This window comes from Anoplopoma fimbria, chromosome 14 (genome assembly GCF_027596085.1).
Source record: "Anoplopoma fimbria isolate UVic2021 breed Golden Eagle Sablefish chromosome 14, Afim_UVic_2022, whole genome shotgun sequence".
Lineage (NCBI taxonomy): Eukaryota > Metazoa > Chordata > Actinopteri > Perciformes > Anoplopomatidae > Anoplopoma > Anoplopoma fimbria.
In genome coordinates this window covers 15741196-15760419 of record NC_072462.1, presented here as the reverse complement: position 1 = coordinate 15760419, position 19224 = coordinate 15741196, and the positions used below count along the sequence as shown (strand labels likewise).

Genomic DNA, 19224 nt, shown 5'->3' with positions numbered 1-19224 from the left:
GAATATCAACACAGCTCTGTATAACTTTGGCTCTCTCCACAGGTCTGCTCTGCTAGTCTGGAAGGTCAGGCGTTCTTCTCCAAAAAAGACAAGGCTTTGTGCAAGAAACATGCCCACACTGTTAACATCTGACCTGCCTCTCATGAATATATAGGGCAAAGGTGTCGGTGTACATCATAGATTTCCGTCAGATGTTAATTATTTTCAGAACTAACATTGGATCAGAGGGTCCATTATAAGCTTTACTTTTGCTCTAATATTGTTATGTCATATCAGTTTGAATATGCAGTAATTTCAATACACTGTTAGCCCCCTGCCAGTTCAAATGTTGCCTGCCAATGCACATGTTGTGCTGAGCTTTTTATTTGTGCTGAAGGTTTGTTGAGCTCTTGATGGGCATTTTTGTCTCACACATAATAGGATAGTTTACTGCAATGACCTACTGAGCCCCTCGGGGGTCACATATTATAAAGAAATATTGATATGGAAAGGTATGCTAATAGTTAAGCGAGTGAAAGGTTTCGAAATAATGATTATTTAACATTGAGGGGGGTAAATTATTTATTTTTAAGCAAGGATTGCTCAGTCAATACGCGTTCTGGCGTTCAAAATATTTTTTTTTATAATATGTTGTTATTTTTTTATTGTTATAAAATGATGTGGTGTGAAACCATTCCCAGTAAAAGAAAGCACAAAAAAGTAATGTGTACAGCAGTGTGAAAATGATACACTGTAGAGGAAAAATGTCATTATTAAAATTCGATTAAGTCTGGTCATTACAGAAACGACCCCATAATAGATTGAATGGTGTTGTTTATGTTTGTTTTTTATCCCCATAGTTCAGGGGCATCATGCTTTCAGTGAATACCATCATGAAACTGTACTTAATTAAACTTGCTCCTGGTGTGAAATGCACAGAATTTGAATTGTTTTTTGTTAAATATGGAGGGAGGGAATGAACCCTCTGCTGTGGAAGTTGTTATGCTGTTTTCTACCCACCATCATGTTGAATTAGTTGATGATGCATTTCTGATGTTTGATGGTATTTGTCCAATTAACACAAAACAATGCATATACATTTCAAATTTTCTTTGTCTAAAACTTCTTATGTGTGCAGTTGTAAAATGGATCTTTCATTGGACGTAAATAAAACACCTCTCTCTCTTTCCTTACTTTCATTTCAAATAAAAGGGTTCAACATTGAGTATGATATCATAGCTCTTGAGTATGTCATATAACACTACCTTAATATATTATTTGACTCTTTCTCCGGCGAATACTGCATTTAGGTATTGTCCACGTGGACTTTTTTTTTTCTGTTTATGTTTGCATAGAAGGCACAGCAGCAAATAACTAATGCATTTTCTTGGTGTGCATATTTTAAATATGAAGTTGTGACAGTTATTATTCAGAGAAGTTTTTAGAGGCAGGCAGACAGGCACCAGCATGAGCTTTACCTGCAGTAAGAGGGTAAAGTACACATCTCCATAGGGACAAGAGAAACACACACACACACACACACACACACATTACAACTGTGAAGTTGTAATATATTGTCAGGGAAACATTAGCCATTAATGCTTTATAGCATGGAAACAGGATTATCAATCAAACGGGCGACCCTTGTAAATATCCGATTCATGAAACTTGTTTTGTATTAATGATGTGTGAAAGGAGGCTGAAAATATTCAGTTTGTCACAAAACTGAGGCAGAAAACAATAGAAAATCTGAAAAATACCTTCAAAACCTGCTTCATGAACCCTGAGAGGTCTCAACCACTAGGTTAAGAGCCACTAGACAAAAAAAAGAACAACATTCTTGTATATCTGCTATTCATTTCTCTTCCCTTTCCCAGATCCATACACTCAGTAGGCTTAAGATGTAGTGGACTACACACACACACACACACACACACACACACACACAAATAAATTGATTCCCATACAATTGTTCAGACATTATGTGCCCTAATCTTACCTGTTTTTTCCATACTCACTCAAGCGGTCTGAGGTGGCCTTCAGGATGAGGAGTGACATGCTTTTAGTTAGACCTAAATGCACTCTCAGAGCCAGAGATAAGATTAACAGGCAGACCATTGCTGGATCTCAGCGAAGGAGTAGATGCAAATTGAAATGTTGACATCCAGCACACAGATAAACACATTATCATCCGCCTTTATCCCTTCTCAGCAAGCATATCCAATTGGCTTCTTTGGTTTAAGTGATGTGTTCACTCTGCAAATATTTTTAAATCATAAATAGAGAGGATAGTTTACAGTCCATTATAACCTTTTTTTTTGCTGTTTACCTATTGCATCATGGCATCGGTGCATTCTTTCTTGTATGATAACAATTCAGTTCAGTCACATTATTTAGGAATGGAAGACAGCAAGAAAACACACACAAAACGTTGAGTGAATTGAGTCATTGTTATGTTTTTTGGGGAGGACAATGTGCCTGAAGGAGCAGAGCACAGCGCGCTGAGGTGCACCGCTCCAAGGCGTCGGAGGTGGGAGCTGTGCACATCCACCAGCCTGAAATAAACGCGTGGTACACTTTAGAAAACTCTGCCGCAACACAAGAGGCACACATTGAAATAAAACAGAGCGAGGGCAGAGTTCACATCAAGACGAACTGGGATCTTGTCGAGCTGCTTTTTGAAGCGAGAAGGAGACGGTAAGGATACTTTGTCTTTAAAGAAAAATGAAAAAAAACAAAAAAAAACAACAACAACCCCAAGCTGCAGTCCCGGTTTAAGCTTCAGCTGAACTGTCGCGGTTGTGATTATTAAGCTTTCCTCAGTGGAACCGGAGGGGACCTTATCCTAATGTGTTTTCCATGAATAGAATTCAAACGAAGTGTTTATTTTTGCTGCCTGCTCTGAGTTTTGATGCAGGCAGCAGCTGCGGGAGATCAGCGGGACTCCAGTCAGTGTTATTGGTGGAGTCTGTGATGATGATGATGATGATGATGGTGGTGATGGTGATGATGATGATGGTGATGATGCTTATCAGTAATTGATGCCTTGATCGCTGCTTAGTGCATCTTACGTCTGTCCTTGGGGAGTATAGCACTTCTTAATTGCGTTAAGATAAGATGCATTTGAGTTTATAGGTTTAATTAATTGACATTGACTTGAGCCGTACATGGTTGAAGTCATGAAGGTGTGTCCAGGTTAAATCTAAATATGTATGAGTTTTTGGTAGCTGTTTATGACTTTGAAAGATGTATGATGTGGTTGATAAAACAGTCACCTCAAGGTCCATTTACTAGCTGTTCTGGAGCTTTCGATCACATCATTTCCCCCTTTTTTTTTTTCATTTTAACATTAAAGTTGAATTGTCATTACAAACTGGGCCCCCTCCATCTGCTGCAAGATCATTTAATACGGCAGAAAGCTACTAAATGGACCTTGTAGTGAGCTTGTTTTCTCAACTTCTGCTTCCAGGGTCAAGATGGAACTTTAAACCTCAGCTTTATGATGTGATTTGATGATTCTTGTGCTCACGTGTCAAATAAAATTAAGATTATGATGATCAGTGTAGAGAGAGAGAGAGAGAGAGAGTTAAATACTGTACAGTGCAGGAAAAGTAAAAACCCACTGTTTGTGTTAATGTTTGGCAGCAAGCTAAAGACTCCATCGCCAGTCGGTGTATAGTGGCATGGCGTCAATGGCAATATTTGACTGTTGAATGCATGGCACAAAACCTCTCTGTGCTCTGCAGTTGATCACCGAGTGTCTGTGGACCAGAGCTGATGTCTGTGACTCACTGAGGTCCCGATGTTTACATCAGCATCTCAGAGTGCAGAGAGAGCCTTGCACAACCTGCCTCACCTAACGCAAGTTGTGGTCTTTGAATGCACCAACCACCCCTCTGACTCAGGACAGAGACGCTCATTGAAGCAGAGCTAAGTGAGTGTTTTGGGGTAATATTAAACACGCATAAAGCGATCAAACCACCACCCAATCCTTGCCCTGGCTCTGCCACTGGCAGGAGTTACGCCTGTCATTAGGCTTACACGATGGGGATGACATTTCAAGTGAGGGTGCATGGAAAGGCAGCGCTTTGTGGTCTACCACAGAATTGTGTGTGTGTGTGTGTGAAATGTACCAACATTCGTCATGTTAGGCCAAGTTACGGTAAAAGAATGAAGGCAGGCCTGTGAGATGGAGTCCTTAAAGACCTCTGTATGTAGTATAATGGTGGCTAATGGTTACCCAGAAAAATTAAGATCTGAAACTGAACAGCACTTTCTGTCTTTACACTTGTGGGCTTCTTAATGGACTTCTATCCATGGTTGAAAAAGTTAAGGATGATGAGACATCACATATTTCCAAAATATGTGGGCTTGATGGAAATATTGATTCAGAAAATCGTGAAACTGACACAAGAGAAGAATGAGATAACTCTGTAAGTGTATAGAATATGTATTGGATTATAGGATTTTTACATGCAGTTGATACCCTGCCCTTAAACAAGAAATTAGAAGGAAAAAAAATGTAACGCTACAAATTACATCACAACAAATGTTGAAATGAAGACATCTTTTGCAGGAGGTAATTGGTTCCTCTTAGAAGTTGCTGTCCATGTGAGCATACCTGCACACACAAGCACCTGTGCACAGATACATACACTCTCATTCCGAGTTAGTCTAATCTACTCTCCGATGCACATAAACACAAGAACAAACAGTCATGATCTAGGCAGATACTGGATACTGGAGTCTGGGTTTAACCACAGGGCTAAACTTAGCAAGCTGCAACCCCTCACCCTTCTTTCCTCCCTTTATAATTACAGGAAATTAGTCCAGCCAATCAGAGAAGAGCTATTTGGTGCATATTAACAAGCTCAATGGGAGCAGTATTTGAGGACTGGACAGGTAATGAAGTATGTCGGAGGGGGTGGAGAGGTTTTTGCCAGAAAGTTTGAAAGATGTTTGATAATGAGGAAACACTCGGGTGTGCCGGAGATCTCTGTCTGACAGTGAAAGAAAAGTAACACTCAAGTTTTGAGATTATTACCACACACCCCAGCTTTTAGCAGTCTGTGAACTGTCAGACAGAGCGGATGGTGGAGCTACAGTATATCAAGAGACAAACTGTCAGAAATTCAGGCCCAGGCAGACTCTGCTCAATGTCTTTCCCAGCTGCCAGAACATTTCCTTTAGTTTCTTCTCCTCCACAGACACACATGCTGATAGAGTAGCATCTCACATGAAGGCTTTCCACAGGTACAGTATGGCTTTTCCATCTGTCATCCGTCCACTGATTTCTGTTGTGGTTGGCTGTTCTTCCCACCCACTATCACAATGTACTTTATCTCCCATGCACACACATACAAACCAAAGTAGAGACACAGCCATGCGGTTGTATTTTCATTGTAAAAACAAAACTGTCAACACAGACGCTGCCGTTAATGCAGGCCTGTGCTTGCCTTTTTTCCCCCAGACAGACTCACCCTTCTCTGGAGGATAGATAGTCTGAGCGATCACTTTGTGGCCAAAGTTCTTTAAAAAAAACATTTCAATTTAAATCAAGTTTGAATTTCTACTTTGAGATAAACTGATCACTGAGAGTATTGTGCTGTGCCTCCTCTGGCTCCCATCAGCTAGGAAGTACAGGCGTAATGCAACTGCTCTTGTTCCACTTGGGAATAATCTTCTTCTTACCTGTAGGCTCCACATGCTCTTTGACAATTAATTCAGCGACCAGAGCTGAATTAAAGTACAGATGCCCCGCTCGCTGTTTCATCTGTAGTCGTTGATTAGAGACGAATGCGGGCAACAGGAATTACTTAAAGCTGCAAGCTGCTCTGCTCTCTGCCTGGAAGGTCAGAAACCATGTGAGAGAAAGCCGACATCCTGTTATTAGAGAAAGCGAGGCAGGAAAAAAAAAAAGGAGAAGGAGGTACAGGATGAGTGGGGGATGATTGAAGATCGAAGAACAGAAAAGGATAAGGGGTACTTTGCATGAGTCAAAGTGGGGAAGTGACCTGAGCTTGAAATGTAGTCTCAGTCCTCTCAGTTGTAGATGGCAGACATATGAGCTCCTTCTAATAACTCTACTTGTTTTTCTTCCAGAGAAAGACAAGTGTTCGAGCTGGAGCTGTGGCTGGGAGCTCTCTGATGTACTATGTTTGGATGGTGAGTCGAGCTCTCGGGCACTCTATATCTGTTGTTTTTCCAACTTTTTAACAAAAATCCAATGAACTGAATAACATGGCACTTGTTTGTCTGCAATTTCTTGATGGAAAAACTGAGACATATTGATAAATGTCCAATGTAAACCCTCAAATGGAATTTGGAGTGGTTTCACTTGATTTCCAAACCAGTTATATTGGGAAGAGAGTGAAATCTAAAGCTAAAAGCCGTATCGATCAAGATAGACTAAAGTGTTGATACTCCTGCAGTAGAGGTAGTATTTGACAGGGCTGATCCTGTTTGTGTGTTTGTGTATGTGCGTTAGTGTGTTTTCTGACTGTAATTCCGTCTCTGCGGCAATTTGCCTCCAAAGTGGCAAGCTAATTGACTTTCTGCTCAGCATGTGGATGTCTATGTAAAATGAACCACACTGACTATAATAGAATCCTGTTTTCTCCACTGAAGTATCAGGCTAGACACAGACTCCGTCTACCGACTGGAGTGCCGGAAATGAATGAGATCAACATCTGATAGAGTGTAGTAAATTTTAGAAACTCTATGAAGCTTTGATTTCTCCTGAGCAATTTACCATAGCAGTGCAGGGCTTGAATGTCTTTTTTCGTATGTATGAAATATAAGACATTTCTTTTTATATCTAACAATGCCCAACAAAGGATTGGAGTCCCACAGCTATTTTATCTCATTAATATAACAGATTTGGACATTTTCCTGCATAGAAATATATATTCTTTCTTTTTACTGTTGTCAAATGGAAATATTTATATATATATATATATATATAGAAATATTGAGACATTTTGAGCACATGCATTAAGTGCATTGCAGCACAAAGAAATCGTTGTTAGTCGGATACACTGTATATTGTTGCCCCTTGATTTCAACAGTGAGCAGGCATACTGCATCATTAAATTAGCATTCCTTTTACATTAAGCCATAAACTTGCCACTACAAGACCCATCATAAACGGCAGAATATGCTGACACAGCTCTAACGCAGAGGTTTGGTGTACGATCGGAAACCAAACCCATGCAGGGCTGTAAAAAATCGAGTTACTGTACCTAAGAGAGGACAATCGCAGCCTGTATATGTTGGGAGCGGCCTGCTCGGACTCCTTCTGTGACAGTGACCTGCTGGCAGGAAAGTGAAGAGGACCGAGACCAAGCACCGGTTTGATTTGGAGAGTAACTCACACCCGTAAGGAATGTCAAGAATCCGTGTGTTAAAGTTCACACTGTATCACCATCTGCGGCTGGATCCTGGCAAATAAAAGACAGCTGTGTCAGAGTCAGTGTGTGTGTGAGTGTGTGTGTGCATGCATGTGAAAAACAGAAGATAGACTGAAAACAAAAGAATATTATGCAACTACCATTACTGCGTTTGAAGGGTGTTTATTAGATTTTTTTTTAAGCACATGATTGAAGAACTATATTTACATTTACACAGACTGTCCACACAGTCTCTCTCATTCTCAGGTACACATGCATACCTGTAAAGCAGGTAGCAGGCAGGAGGTCAGCCCATAATTACGCCTTAACTTAGTGGTTTATTAAGAAAGGACAGGTCAGAGAGACCACCCACTAAAGTCACCTGTTCCAGCTGAAAGGAAAAAAAGTCTGATATTAAACACTCTTTGCCGTGTTAGTTCAGAGTGGTACCCAGCTGTGACTCAGCGTGTTTTTTCGCCGATAAAATATTGGCTTAAGGTTACTGGAGTATGCTTTGTTACACTTGCTTAAAGTTCATTATTCCTTAAATCTGTGTGAAAAAGGGATTCTGTGTTTCCCCAGACTCAATCCATATCAGTGTGATCTGCCTCGACAGTTTTGATCTTTCAACAGACTGATCTGCAAAGCTTTGTTCTGAATTCTTGCACTCCTTCTAAACCATCGACCTTATTCTGCGCCGTATCTGATTCTGCGATTGAACCTCACGCTTGTCAGCGTAATAGCAAGTGAAGGCGAGTGCCACTCAGACTGCGAGAGGAGACGGAGAAACAGATGAAGTCAATTTCTGTCTTCTTCATGTTTTTCCGGCTGCTCAGCCTTGTGTTTCTGATGACAGATTGTGAAACGGCTTTCGCATGTGCATTCCCCCTAGATTCAGTAGAGGGCAGAGGGCATCAAGAGTCGTACCTGTGAGGCCGTCTGCAGGGAAATGTGCTGACATCAGAGCTTTCCACTGGAAACCGATGGGTAGAGGCGGATGAGGAGGATGCTGCAGTGACGTTTCAGAAGAAGCTGTCTTTGCATAGATCATATCAGGTGAGTCCGCCCTCTGGATGACGTCTCTTATCAGTGTAATGCTAATCTTTTAATTAAACACTGGAAGAACATGACAGAATGGAGTGCGTGGAGTATCACAATATCGCAATCCTTGTCAAGTTTTGGCATTGCTCACAGGACTAGGGAGCCAGCCGTGACAGGTGACGAACTCATGTCAACAGTCCATGAAAAGGACTTTAACGTTGCATTAACTTATACACTATTGCAGACAAAAGGTGAGTCATGTTACTGTAGCTTGCATGTCAGTTTGGAGGAGTTGTCAACCCCTATGAGCTGTCTATACGGTGTCTGCCACACCCTGGTGCTTACTTTCAACTTGTGACAGCTGCTGTTTTTTGTTCGAGCAGTTAAGTGTTTTGGCACGTGTTGTCATGATTTTCCAGACTTTCCCCAGTGACATTTAGAACGTTTTCTTTTTTTTCTGTTTGTTTTTGACCAGTTCTCCTGCAGTTTGGCCAGAGGCAGAGATAATTTGTCCTCTTTGGAGCTCTATTAGGTGTCTTGTGTTACTTTCAAAATATCAAAGTTCAGATGGTTAAACCTCTTTTTATAGCTATAACGAATGCTATAGTGACTGACAGTCAGCCTTATTTGACCCACCTTGGTAGCAGAGTGTTGTAATTGTGATTAAGTTACTTCAATTATGCGCTTTGTATGTGGTAAGGAGGCCTGATGACATCCCTGAAGGATACAGACTTCCTTGATGGTCTCACTAGTGGGAAAGAGTTGGAAAACCACACTTTCAGCAGCTTGACTGAACAGGCGTGATCTGTGCTGTGGTACTGTTTTATTTCATAAATGGCTCATAAAAACATTATTTATACAGTCCTTTTGATTTGCAGCTCTCCAAAAAGAAGTGTGACATTACAGTTGATCCAATCGTGGAGCATTTTCTTGTTTTCCAAATCCACATTCAGGGGGAAAAAATGAGTTAGCCACACCCGATCACTCATTTGTCCTTCATCTTTAGTTACGGTTTCTGTACAGTCTGATAGGAGCCCCGCTTCTCTTCTTGTCTTTCCAAGTCTGGCCCCTTCGGTGGCTCCGTGAGCTTTACGTCGAGAAGAGGCTGGATCGGATTACAATAAAAAGAAAAAGAGAAAGAGTAGCGGCTAGCTAACCCGCTACAGCCTGGACTGTTATTGCAGGTGTTCAGGAGCAGACACCGCTGTTAATTACCTCTCCGGAGCTCCACACGTTGAGCTGCAGTTACACATGAATGGCCTCGCACAAGTGCATGTTGGTATGCCAGAATAAACAGATTAGGATTTAAGGATCAAAAAACAATTTCAGGGGATGAAATGGTTTCTTGGTTTACAGAACCCACTGGTTGATTCTAATATTTGCCTTGGCCTTTTTTCTGCTGCCTGTATGTTTTTGAGGAAGCCGGTTTCATTTTACGTGGCACAAAGCAGTCAACCACATCTGTTCAGAGAGAATTGAAAATGTATAATCTTGAAATATGCTTTATCTGTGCTGTTTGAACCACTGTGTATGTAAGTGTGTGTGAGCACATGAGAGTGAGACCAGTAGGTGAAAATTCAGTAAAATTGTTTCCGAAATTGTTGGGTCAGCTGTACAGATTTTGCCTTCAACATTGGCAAAGCAAGTATATTCTCAGCTTCTGCCAAGAAGCTTTAAAGTAGCATAACACAAGTACAATTCAGGTTATTTATTGGATTTCTTCAGATATATATTTACAATGTGTTTAGTAATACAGTTACTTGCATAAACCACAAAGTGGAAGTAAATCTGATTGCTTTTGGCTGATGGACATGTTAGTTTCTGTCTGTCCACCATTTAATCAGTATTGGACAAGTATCCGACTAACATGAGGGACAAAGACTGAAGCGTTCAAATATGGTTACGCTCACCTCTGTCTGTCTGAGTGCTGCTCCAGCTCCAGCTCCTTCTTTTGCTAGTCAACACACATCAATCACATCATCATATGCTGAAAGGACATGTGAGACATGCATATTCAGTGTACGTCATTTAAATTCGATTAAAAACAGCTAAATAAGTAGCCGTTAAATTTAGATAACTCAGCATTTATATTGGAAGAACATTATGTTCATGTGGATTATATAAAATAACAATATTTAATTTGCATCTCAAGTCAACTACAGTAGTTTCTTTTACAGCACTTTTTCACAAGCATGTCTCTGTTTTAGAGTTTGTGTTCACTCCCTAAAATCTAACGAAGTCTGTGTGTGTTTTCATGATCGTGCTCGCATTTGTGTAAGTGAACAGCTGCTCCTCTTTTTTCTCCACCTGTGCAATGCAGCTTTGAAAAACACAACAGTAGCCCTCTTGTTCTACTCATAAAGATCAAGTTTAATTAGCGATTGCACTGGTTTAAAGCACACGACTCTCACTGGCAAGAAATTGGAAGATAAGCAGCTTTTGTCTCGAGGGCCAACGGCTTTATTGGTTTCCTGATTCAAGTTTGAGCTGAGAAGGCTTTATTTAAGCACAAACGCATGCACAAATTGACACACAGTTTTTCTACAATTTAGAACCGTTTTCTGCTTCTGGACACAAAGTGGTCAAGATGGTGGGTGTTCCCCACCTTTTAAAACATGTGTTTATTTTACTTTTTTAAAGTGCTGCAAATTAAGCAGCATGTGACCTTGGGCGGATTGTTCCATGGGAGTAGAAGTGGGTAAGAGGGGAAAAGGAGAAGAAGGAAGCTGAGAGAAAAACCTTAAATGTGAAAATGACTGGAACTCCTAGGGTTTTCAAAACAAAACTGAAGATTTCATTACACATACCTGGACAACTGAGGGCATGGAAAACCCCCTCCCTGCGTGCACACATGTGCACGCGCACACACATGCATGCACTCAACAGCTGGGTTGGTCAGAGAAATAATAAGAATAATGTAAACTAAATAGAGCAGAGACAACTCCCAGCCAACAGAGCCAACACGTGTCGGCGGCTTCAGAAATGCGCAGAAACCCGGATCATCAATCACAGACAGGAAGCCCTCAGTCGCGCTGACAGGCTCGGACAGAGAGGAGGCAGAGTTTTGTTGGGCCGCTCTCTGTGTGTGGACGGGTCGGTGGCGGCTGTGTGCCCAGACCTGACTATGGCGTCTTGGGTTGGGTTTGGTTGGGATTCATCCAATGCGTTCAAAATTTACTGATGATGGGGCATCACATCAAACCAGCGTCAACAACCCTGTGAAGCTAATGGTCCTCACTTGTCAACAAGGCCTGTTGGCAGTGTTCACATAGGTCCTCCTCTGTGTTGTTTTATTTAGTTACATTACAGTCATTTAGTTTCGGTGTCGGTGCAAGCTGCGGATCATGAAAACCACCTATGTGTGTGTTGTGGGAATATTCTCATGGTGGCTTGATAGTTAACTGGTCCCAGTAAATTGGCCTAAACCAAGCAAAAACATAGCAAAGGGAGACAGACAGTCCTGAGGGGGCCAAGCTGGAGTTAAGACCCTAAAATTGAACCTTCCCCAGGGTTCAGGAGGACAAGGAGGGATAGAAGGGGGGGGTTGGGGATCCTCTGGCAAAGACGACGCCCCCAGGGTTTCTGCTCTGAGATCTGACTTTGTCTGTGTAAACATGTCTGGAATGACAAACTGTGTGTGTGTGTGTGTGTGTGTGTGTGTGTGTGTGTGTGTGTGTGTGTGTGTGTGTGTGTGTGTGTGTGTGTGTGTGTGTGTGTGTGTGTGTGTGTGTGTGTGTGTGTGTGTGTGTGTGTGTGTGTGTAGTCCACTACATCTTAAGCCTACTGAGTGTATGGATCTGGGAAAGGGAAGAGAAATGAATAGCAGATATACAAGAATGTTGTTCTTTTTTTTGTCTAGTGGCTCTTAACCTAGTGGTTGAGACCTCTCAGGGTTCATGAAGCAGGTTTTGAAGGTATTTTTCAGATTTTCTATTGTTTTCTGCCTCAGTTTTGTGACAAACTGAATATTTTCAGCCTCCTTTCACACATCATTAATACAAAACAAGTTTCATGAATCGGATATTTACAAGGGTCGCCCGTTTGATTGATAATCCTGTTTCCATGCTATAAAGCATTAATGGCTAATGTTTCCCTGACAATACATTACAACTTCACATTGTCCCTTTTGATATTTAACCCCAACCCAGATATTTCTGTCAACATCATATTGTGATAAACCCCTATATCTGTGCAAACTTTGTAATTAAACTGCACTGCAAGAGACTTTCTGGACTCTCTGGTGTTTGCCTGGGCAGAGCCAGGCTGGCTGTTTCCCCTTGCATTCAGTATTTATGCTAAGCTAAGCTAATTGACTCCTGGCTCCAGTACAGACATGAAAGTGGTATTGATCTTCTCAATTACCCCTCGGCAAGAAAGCGAATATGTGTATTATCCTAAGTATTTCTTCAATCGTGTTATAATTCAGTTTATTGGCCTGCATGAAAATGCAATCACTGTTTTTTGTTTTTTTTAAATAATAAATTAGACTTACGGGAAGGCTTTGAAGATATATTTCTTGAACTGCTCAATCTGTTGTTTCAGTTGATATGTTACTGCAGAAACCCAAGCAGGCCGTAATTCTCTTGTCCACAGACACAAGTTAATACTGTGGACCCAGTACAAACAGAGTTCATCTTCATCCTGATGTTCTCAGCCCCCCATGAGTTGACTGAGTGCCTCACTGCGTCCAATCGTTTCTCCACCCACTGTCCGTCTATATTAGACACAGGGTGACAGGACAGCTGTCTCCGTGCCTCCTCTTGGTCCATGTGTGCATGCATAAGGATGCATGTGTGCCTTTGCAATCTAGCATGGCAAATGAATGATATCTGGCTTGTTTGACTGAGTACGCTGTCTCCCTGGTCCAGTCTCTGATCCTGACATTGGACCCAAAAAGGGGAATCATCACCAAGGAATTTGGCAGGCTTTGATCACAGAGATGTTCAGTGAGGGTGCACGGTTAATGTGCTGTGTGAAGAGGAAAATATGACACACCCATCTTATACCAAAGAGTGGGTCATGTGTGACCCAAGATTTATTGTTGAGTGCAAGTGTGTTTTGTCAGGCAACTGTAAAATTGCCTCCAGTGGTCAATTGTCAATCAAATGCAAGTTTTCCTGCTGTGAAACACAAAGAACAAATTAACAATAATTACTTTATCTTGAACGCCAATAACCACAGATGACATAAACAAACAGGAACCATAATGAGACTATAATTACTTGCCATGGCTGTTAACATTCTTTCACACAGAACCTTCAGATGGAAGCTTAACAGATCATGAGAGTCAAAACTGCTGATCGGCATGCGCTATAAGAACATAAACGTACCGTAGAAGATCATCCTGACATTTCAGTGACACTTTACCCAGTTCTGAGTCAGCCTAAAGCATTTTAGAAAGAAGTCAGAATCCAAAATGTTCCCTCCGCAGCATCCTGGTATTAATCATGAGCATATGTTAAGAGAGAATGCAGGGTCACAGGGTTACATTTCAAAGCTGATTGTAGGTTTTCCTGCAGGATTGCTTTGCTATAGCTGCTCTATAGTTCACTGTTTGATATTTCACCTTCAGGTTTTTAGTTCAAACATAATTCAGAATGATGCAAAAGTTTTTGTTAGGCTATGACAGCAGGGATGCCCAAATAGCTGCATGAAAAGAGATGTGTGTGTATATATATAAAGGGCATTGTAGTTCATTAATGATACCTGTGGGCAAATAGCCATGGAGCTGATGGGAATAAAGAGTCTTAGATGCTTTGAGGATCCAGGTTTCATACCTCTGTGTTGGATGGGTCCTGCAGGGGAAAGGGCCCTCTATCAGCCCTGCACACCAGATAAAGCTGAACAGGAACAGAAGGCCTTTATAAGAACCTTTAGAGTGAGAGGAAATGGCCATTCATCATGGATAGCATGTGATGACATGTCTGACCCTGTATCCTCTCTCTCTCTCTCTCTCTCTCTCTCTCTCTCTCTCTCTCTCTCTCTCTCTCTCTTTCTTTCTCTTTCTCGTTCTCTTTTTTCTTTCTCTTTCTTATCTCTCTTTCTCTCATCAAGTGCCATTTATCACTACGTCTCAGCATGATTTAACCTATATTTTCCATTGACTTTTTCACCTTGACAAAAATCTGGATTACACACAATCTTGCTAATTTACACAATGTTACTAGAAGGGCACCTGGAGAGCGCAGACCGCCAAGGACATTCTAAAAAGTGAAAAATAATGCATGTATCCACCCTGTGATTCGGGTTTGCTCCCACATAGAATGGGTTGTTCCTAGACTAATTCTACACCCTTTCACCTAGCTTTCATGAAAATTGGGCCAGTAGTTCTTTCACCCTAAGAACCAACAAACTGAATTGAAAATATAACCTCCTTGTTCGAGGTAATAGTAATGATACGTTGACCACTGACTGAAAGTGGAATACAAATGGGAGCAATTATGTAAATGCACTAGAAAAAAGGAAACATTCATATAAACAATGTGATCATCTGATTTGGTTTTAGAAAGCATCTAATAACAGCAACTATTCAGCAATATGGCAATCGTTTCTGCAAGGCTGTGTGTTGGCTATGCACAGACCTAAGATGCATATAATTGCAAAAATGTAATGGGGCCATTCAGTATGTCTTTTAGAGGAGTCGATATCCACCACCTCCATGTCCAATTCTGTAGCCTAGAAAAACCTTTTATCTCTTTAAAACGAGCAAAAAGAAAAATGACCTATGCAACCAGTAATCTATCATAACATAAAATATAGATACAGTTGGGAAATGAAAAATAACAATCTTTTCTTATTATTGGTTGAAGCTGAGTTTATCATTGAAAAAACATGACAGGTCGTATTGTAGGTTGGAATTAAAACATGCAGACTCTCAGTCCCAGCCGGCACACGGATCCTTGTTCTACTTCATCACTCGGATCAGAAGTGGCCAGTGTGGAGTCTGTATTCAAATGTAGAATCCTTGTCGATTCAACTTTCGTCTTACAAACCTCCCTAGCGAGGACTCTTAAACCTCTCCTTACACATGCACCATACTCTATCGGTGCGCCCCGTAATCCACCACAGCTGCTCAACTGTAAATACAATTAACCCCAGTAATTGTGTGATGTTGACTTTGGGTTTTGTACATTTTCTCACTGACTGCCGGTAGCCCGTGCTCTCTGAGGATGACATCATGGGGTTTCGGGTTGCCCGCTGTGGCTTCGGTTTCCCAGGGGGTCGGGGGGGAGCCTGAGCGTAGACCTGGAGAGCAGATCCACACTGTGAATAGACACACTTATTCTCTCTGCTCAGACACATACATACACAGTTTACTGACCTCTCTGCCACCTCGCTATGAGCTCAGAGTTTGTTATTGGCTCAATTATAATGTGTTGACAGATGAGGCAGATGTGTGTTCCTCTCTTGTAGATAGTTTGTCGGTGTTGTTTTCAAAGTTGAAGAGTACTGGAATTAGCTGAGTAAAGAGAATAATGAGGCTTCATGGCATCCGGATGGAATGGTTTGTATGTTTAAGAAACCTATGTTGTCAATTAAGAAAAACTGTTATGTCTATGATTTTTCCTGAGTGTGTGCGTTTTATTTGAGTGTTTGCAGTATGTGTGGGCCTGCTCACATTTTAAGTTCCCCTTGTTTTCAGGAGAGGGGGCTTACAATGCTATCTGGAAGACAGATGACATGCTGTATGTATTACTGCTTGTAAGGTTTGCATTTTCTTTGTGATTTTGTGAAGAAAATGCAGTGACCAGCCCACATTAAAAGCTTTCTGGCCAGTCTGCTTTCAAAGTGACTTTATCTCTGCAAAACAGAATGATTCAGAACAGAAGTTAGAAATCAAGGACAATGCCCACGTTTTTTTTTGTCAACATTTAAAAACCAGCAAAGCAATGAAGCAGGAATTCTTTGCACAGGCCCTCTTCCTTCTAACACTACCATGTAAAGCATAAAAATAGACCGTATAGCTTGTTGTGAATTGGTCTTAGAGATTTTTCCCAGGCAGCGCAGAGCAAACACTCCATACGTGTCAGTCATTCTGTCAATCATCTGTTTTAGTTATTTAAAGTCACTGGAGCCTGCAAAGTCAACCTCTTCCACTGTGATCTCAAATAAGCAGCGTGGCTCAGCTTTCCTCTGTTTTATTTTCCTATTCCCCGCATGGACACACCTGGTGATGGCAGCCACTGGATCAGCTCTGAACACACACACACACACACACACACACACACACACACACACACACACACACACACACACACACACACACACACACACACACACACACACACACACACACACACCCTTGCAACCAAAACTGAGGCGTCTTCAAGTTCTGCCTTCCAAAACTTCATTCAGTTTTCTTATTTCTGCCTAGAAGTTTTATGTGAAAATGTGATTGATAGTCATGAGGGGAAACCTTTAACACTCGAGGATTGTACACACTTAAAGACGATATCTGAAGTGAGGGATTTGTCCATAATCCTTGATTGATCCTTCCTAGACGGGCTGTCTGGTGGACGGACACTTTGCCATACCTACATGCACACAGCCACACTGGCTGCATGCCACATCTAACTATAGAAGTGAATACAGTCCAAGGCCAAGTTGTGGCAGATTTAATGTCGCATAGAGGAGTCGTTATGATTGGTCGAGAATGCCTATTTTGTTTTCCAAATTTAAATGTCAGTCCCAGAAGTCTATTCATTATTAGCTTATTGTATGTAATGCCTGTGGGGACATTTCACTGCTGCTGACTAACACACTGAGGTCACATCTTAATCAAACTCAACTGCACTAGAGGGAGAAGTCTGCTACTTTAATTAATAGTAGCCAGCCAGGAGTCTCTATAATAGCTGAAATGAAACCCGCCTCTATTTTGTTGTCTGCTGTCTATTTTGTCTCATTACACAAAAATGATAAAGCGATGTTACATTTAATTTGGTTGGAGATCAGCCAATCTTAATAAAACCTGACATTAAATTAATTTGACCACCTAGAATGAAACAAATCAGAGATTGAAGTTTGTAAATGTGTTTTGCTATAAAACTTTTATTTGCAAATAAACAACGGGAGCAGTCAAAACCAATGTGTCTTTTTTTTATTGGTTTATCATCAGCCTACTGGTCTACATGGAGGGTTGCCACTTCATCTGAGGGCCATTCCATCCGCGATTATCAATATGATTGAAAATAGCATGGTAACTACAGGCAGCATAAAAACAAATAGCTGTCAGTAGTGTTTATAGTATCTGAGATTATTGTTGAAAAAAACAAGCTCATTAATTGTGCAGCTTTGAGCATGCTGCATGTTTTTTGGTTGGCTGAGAGGACTGGAGATAAAACAGGTGTCTGAGAGGAATGCAGAAATTAAAGCTTGATTATAAGTACTGTTTATACCTGAGTGTAGCTTGCCAATACCAGTGATGTAATTGGCCAGTAGCCTAATTGTATGGAACTGGCCAGTGATGGGAAGGGTTTCAAGAAAGACTCAGAAATGCTACTAATGATCAGCATTTAGCTATAAATGTTTGGCTTTTACTGCATGCTTTCTGAACAAATGGTCTCTGTAAAAGGAGAGTTGATTTCAGCCACTGGAGTTTTTTGTAAAAATATTCTCATTTTAGTTTAATACACAGTTTTCATTCAATCACAATCTTTCCCGTACGTTAGAATAGTGTCTCTCTTATTGAAAGAATACAGCATTTTGTTGCAATTGTGCTAGTTGTAAAATCCATGTTGTCACAAAGCTGTAAAAAACAAAAACCGTTCTAGTCTGTCTGTGAAAAAAGTTCAGTGTCTTGAGGAGTTTTGTTAGGTCATTGTTTACCACTCAATTCAACACTTTCTCTTGTTGCATGATGGGTAATGTAGGATTGAGCTTTTGTGGAGCCTGACCTATACAGTCTGTATATATCATCCTCTGCTGCAACCATTGTTGTTGAAATCTGTGTATCACAAGTCCCTTTACTTTATAAAAGTGCCCCTTTTGATAAGTGTACTAAGAGTAAACTATATCAGTAAACAGGTGACCTCAGTTTAAATGAAAGAGTCAGCCAGCTTGTTTGAAACACCTGTCTGCGGGACAGCACTTACCCAAAAATCAATCAGTTTTTAAGAACTCAGCCAGTGGCCTTGGCGACCAACTGGGCTGCACCACTGCTTTACAGGATATAAGTCTGTCATGAAAGAATCCAATACTAACAATACAGCAAAGTTAGATATGTAAAGGCAAAAATAAATCAGTGCAATGACTAATAATTGACAGACAATGTTAGAAGAATATCCATACTCTGCATCTTGCTTTGTATTAGTGTAACAGAAGGAGAGAGAGAGAGAGAGAGAGAGATTGTGAAAGAGAGGACAATGGATGGAGTGTGACTGAACACCCAGCCGAAACGTGTGGTTGCATTCTCGCTTTGTTCCATGAGATCACAGTTGTGGCAGATGCAGGAGAGACTGGGAGCAGCTGTTTTGCTCTCTGTTCTCCAGTTACAGGCGCTGGCACTGCCTGCACTCTGGGGATGGGCAAAGGGGCACGTTGTCGAGTCTTAATAGTGTTTGTTCTCGGAGGGTGGGCACAAAGAGTCCTCAGACCCAGCAGTGTACTCCAGCAGTATTCTTGGCATCAGAAGAGAGGGCTTCTGCCGAAAGTGTCAAAGAGGTTGGGACTGGTGACAAGACATAACAAGCAGCTGGTCCCACTCTCACAGGACCCATGGCGCCATTAATTACATCGACTGCGGAGGCTAAGGTGAACTCAAAATATTATTGGAAGGTGCACTGATTTATTGTGCTTGTCAGTGAAAGTCAGAACAGGT

The 19224-nt window shown here is 41.2% G+C and overlaps 2 protein-coding genes across 2 annotated transcripts in view; both read left to right on the top strand.

Annotated features, from left to right (window-relative positions):
- pdlim5b (PDZ and LIM domain 5b) overlaps positions 1 to 1166 on the top strand; it is a 37758-nt gene extending 36592 nt beyond the window's left edge. The window contains exon 13 of the mRNA XM_054611980.1: positions 43 to 1166. Within this exon, the coding sequence (XP_054467955.1) occupies positions 43 to 132 (90 nt within the window). The 3' untranslated portion in view covers positions 133 to 1166. The remainder of the gene's footprint in view (positions 1 to 42) is intronic.
- Positions 1167 to 2583: 1417 nt separating this feature from the next.
- LOC129102846 (bone morphogenetic protein receptor type-1B-like) overlaps positions 2584 to 19224 on the top strand; it is a 48918-nt gene continuing 32277 nt past the window's right edge. Inside the window, exons 1-3 of the mRNA XM_054613122.1 lie at positions 2584 to 2676; positions 6082 to 6144; positions 8260 to 8423. The gene's annotated coding sequence lies outside the window, so the exon portion shown is untranslated. The remainder of the gene's footprint in view (positions 2677 to 6081; positions 6145 to 8259; positions 8424 to 19224) is intronic.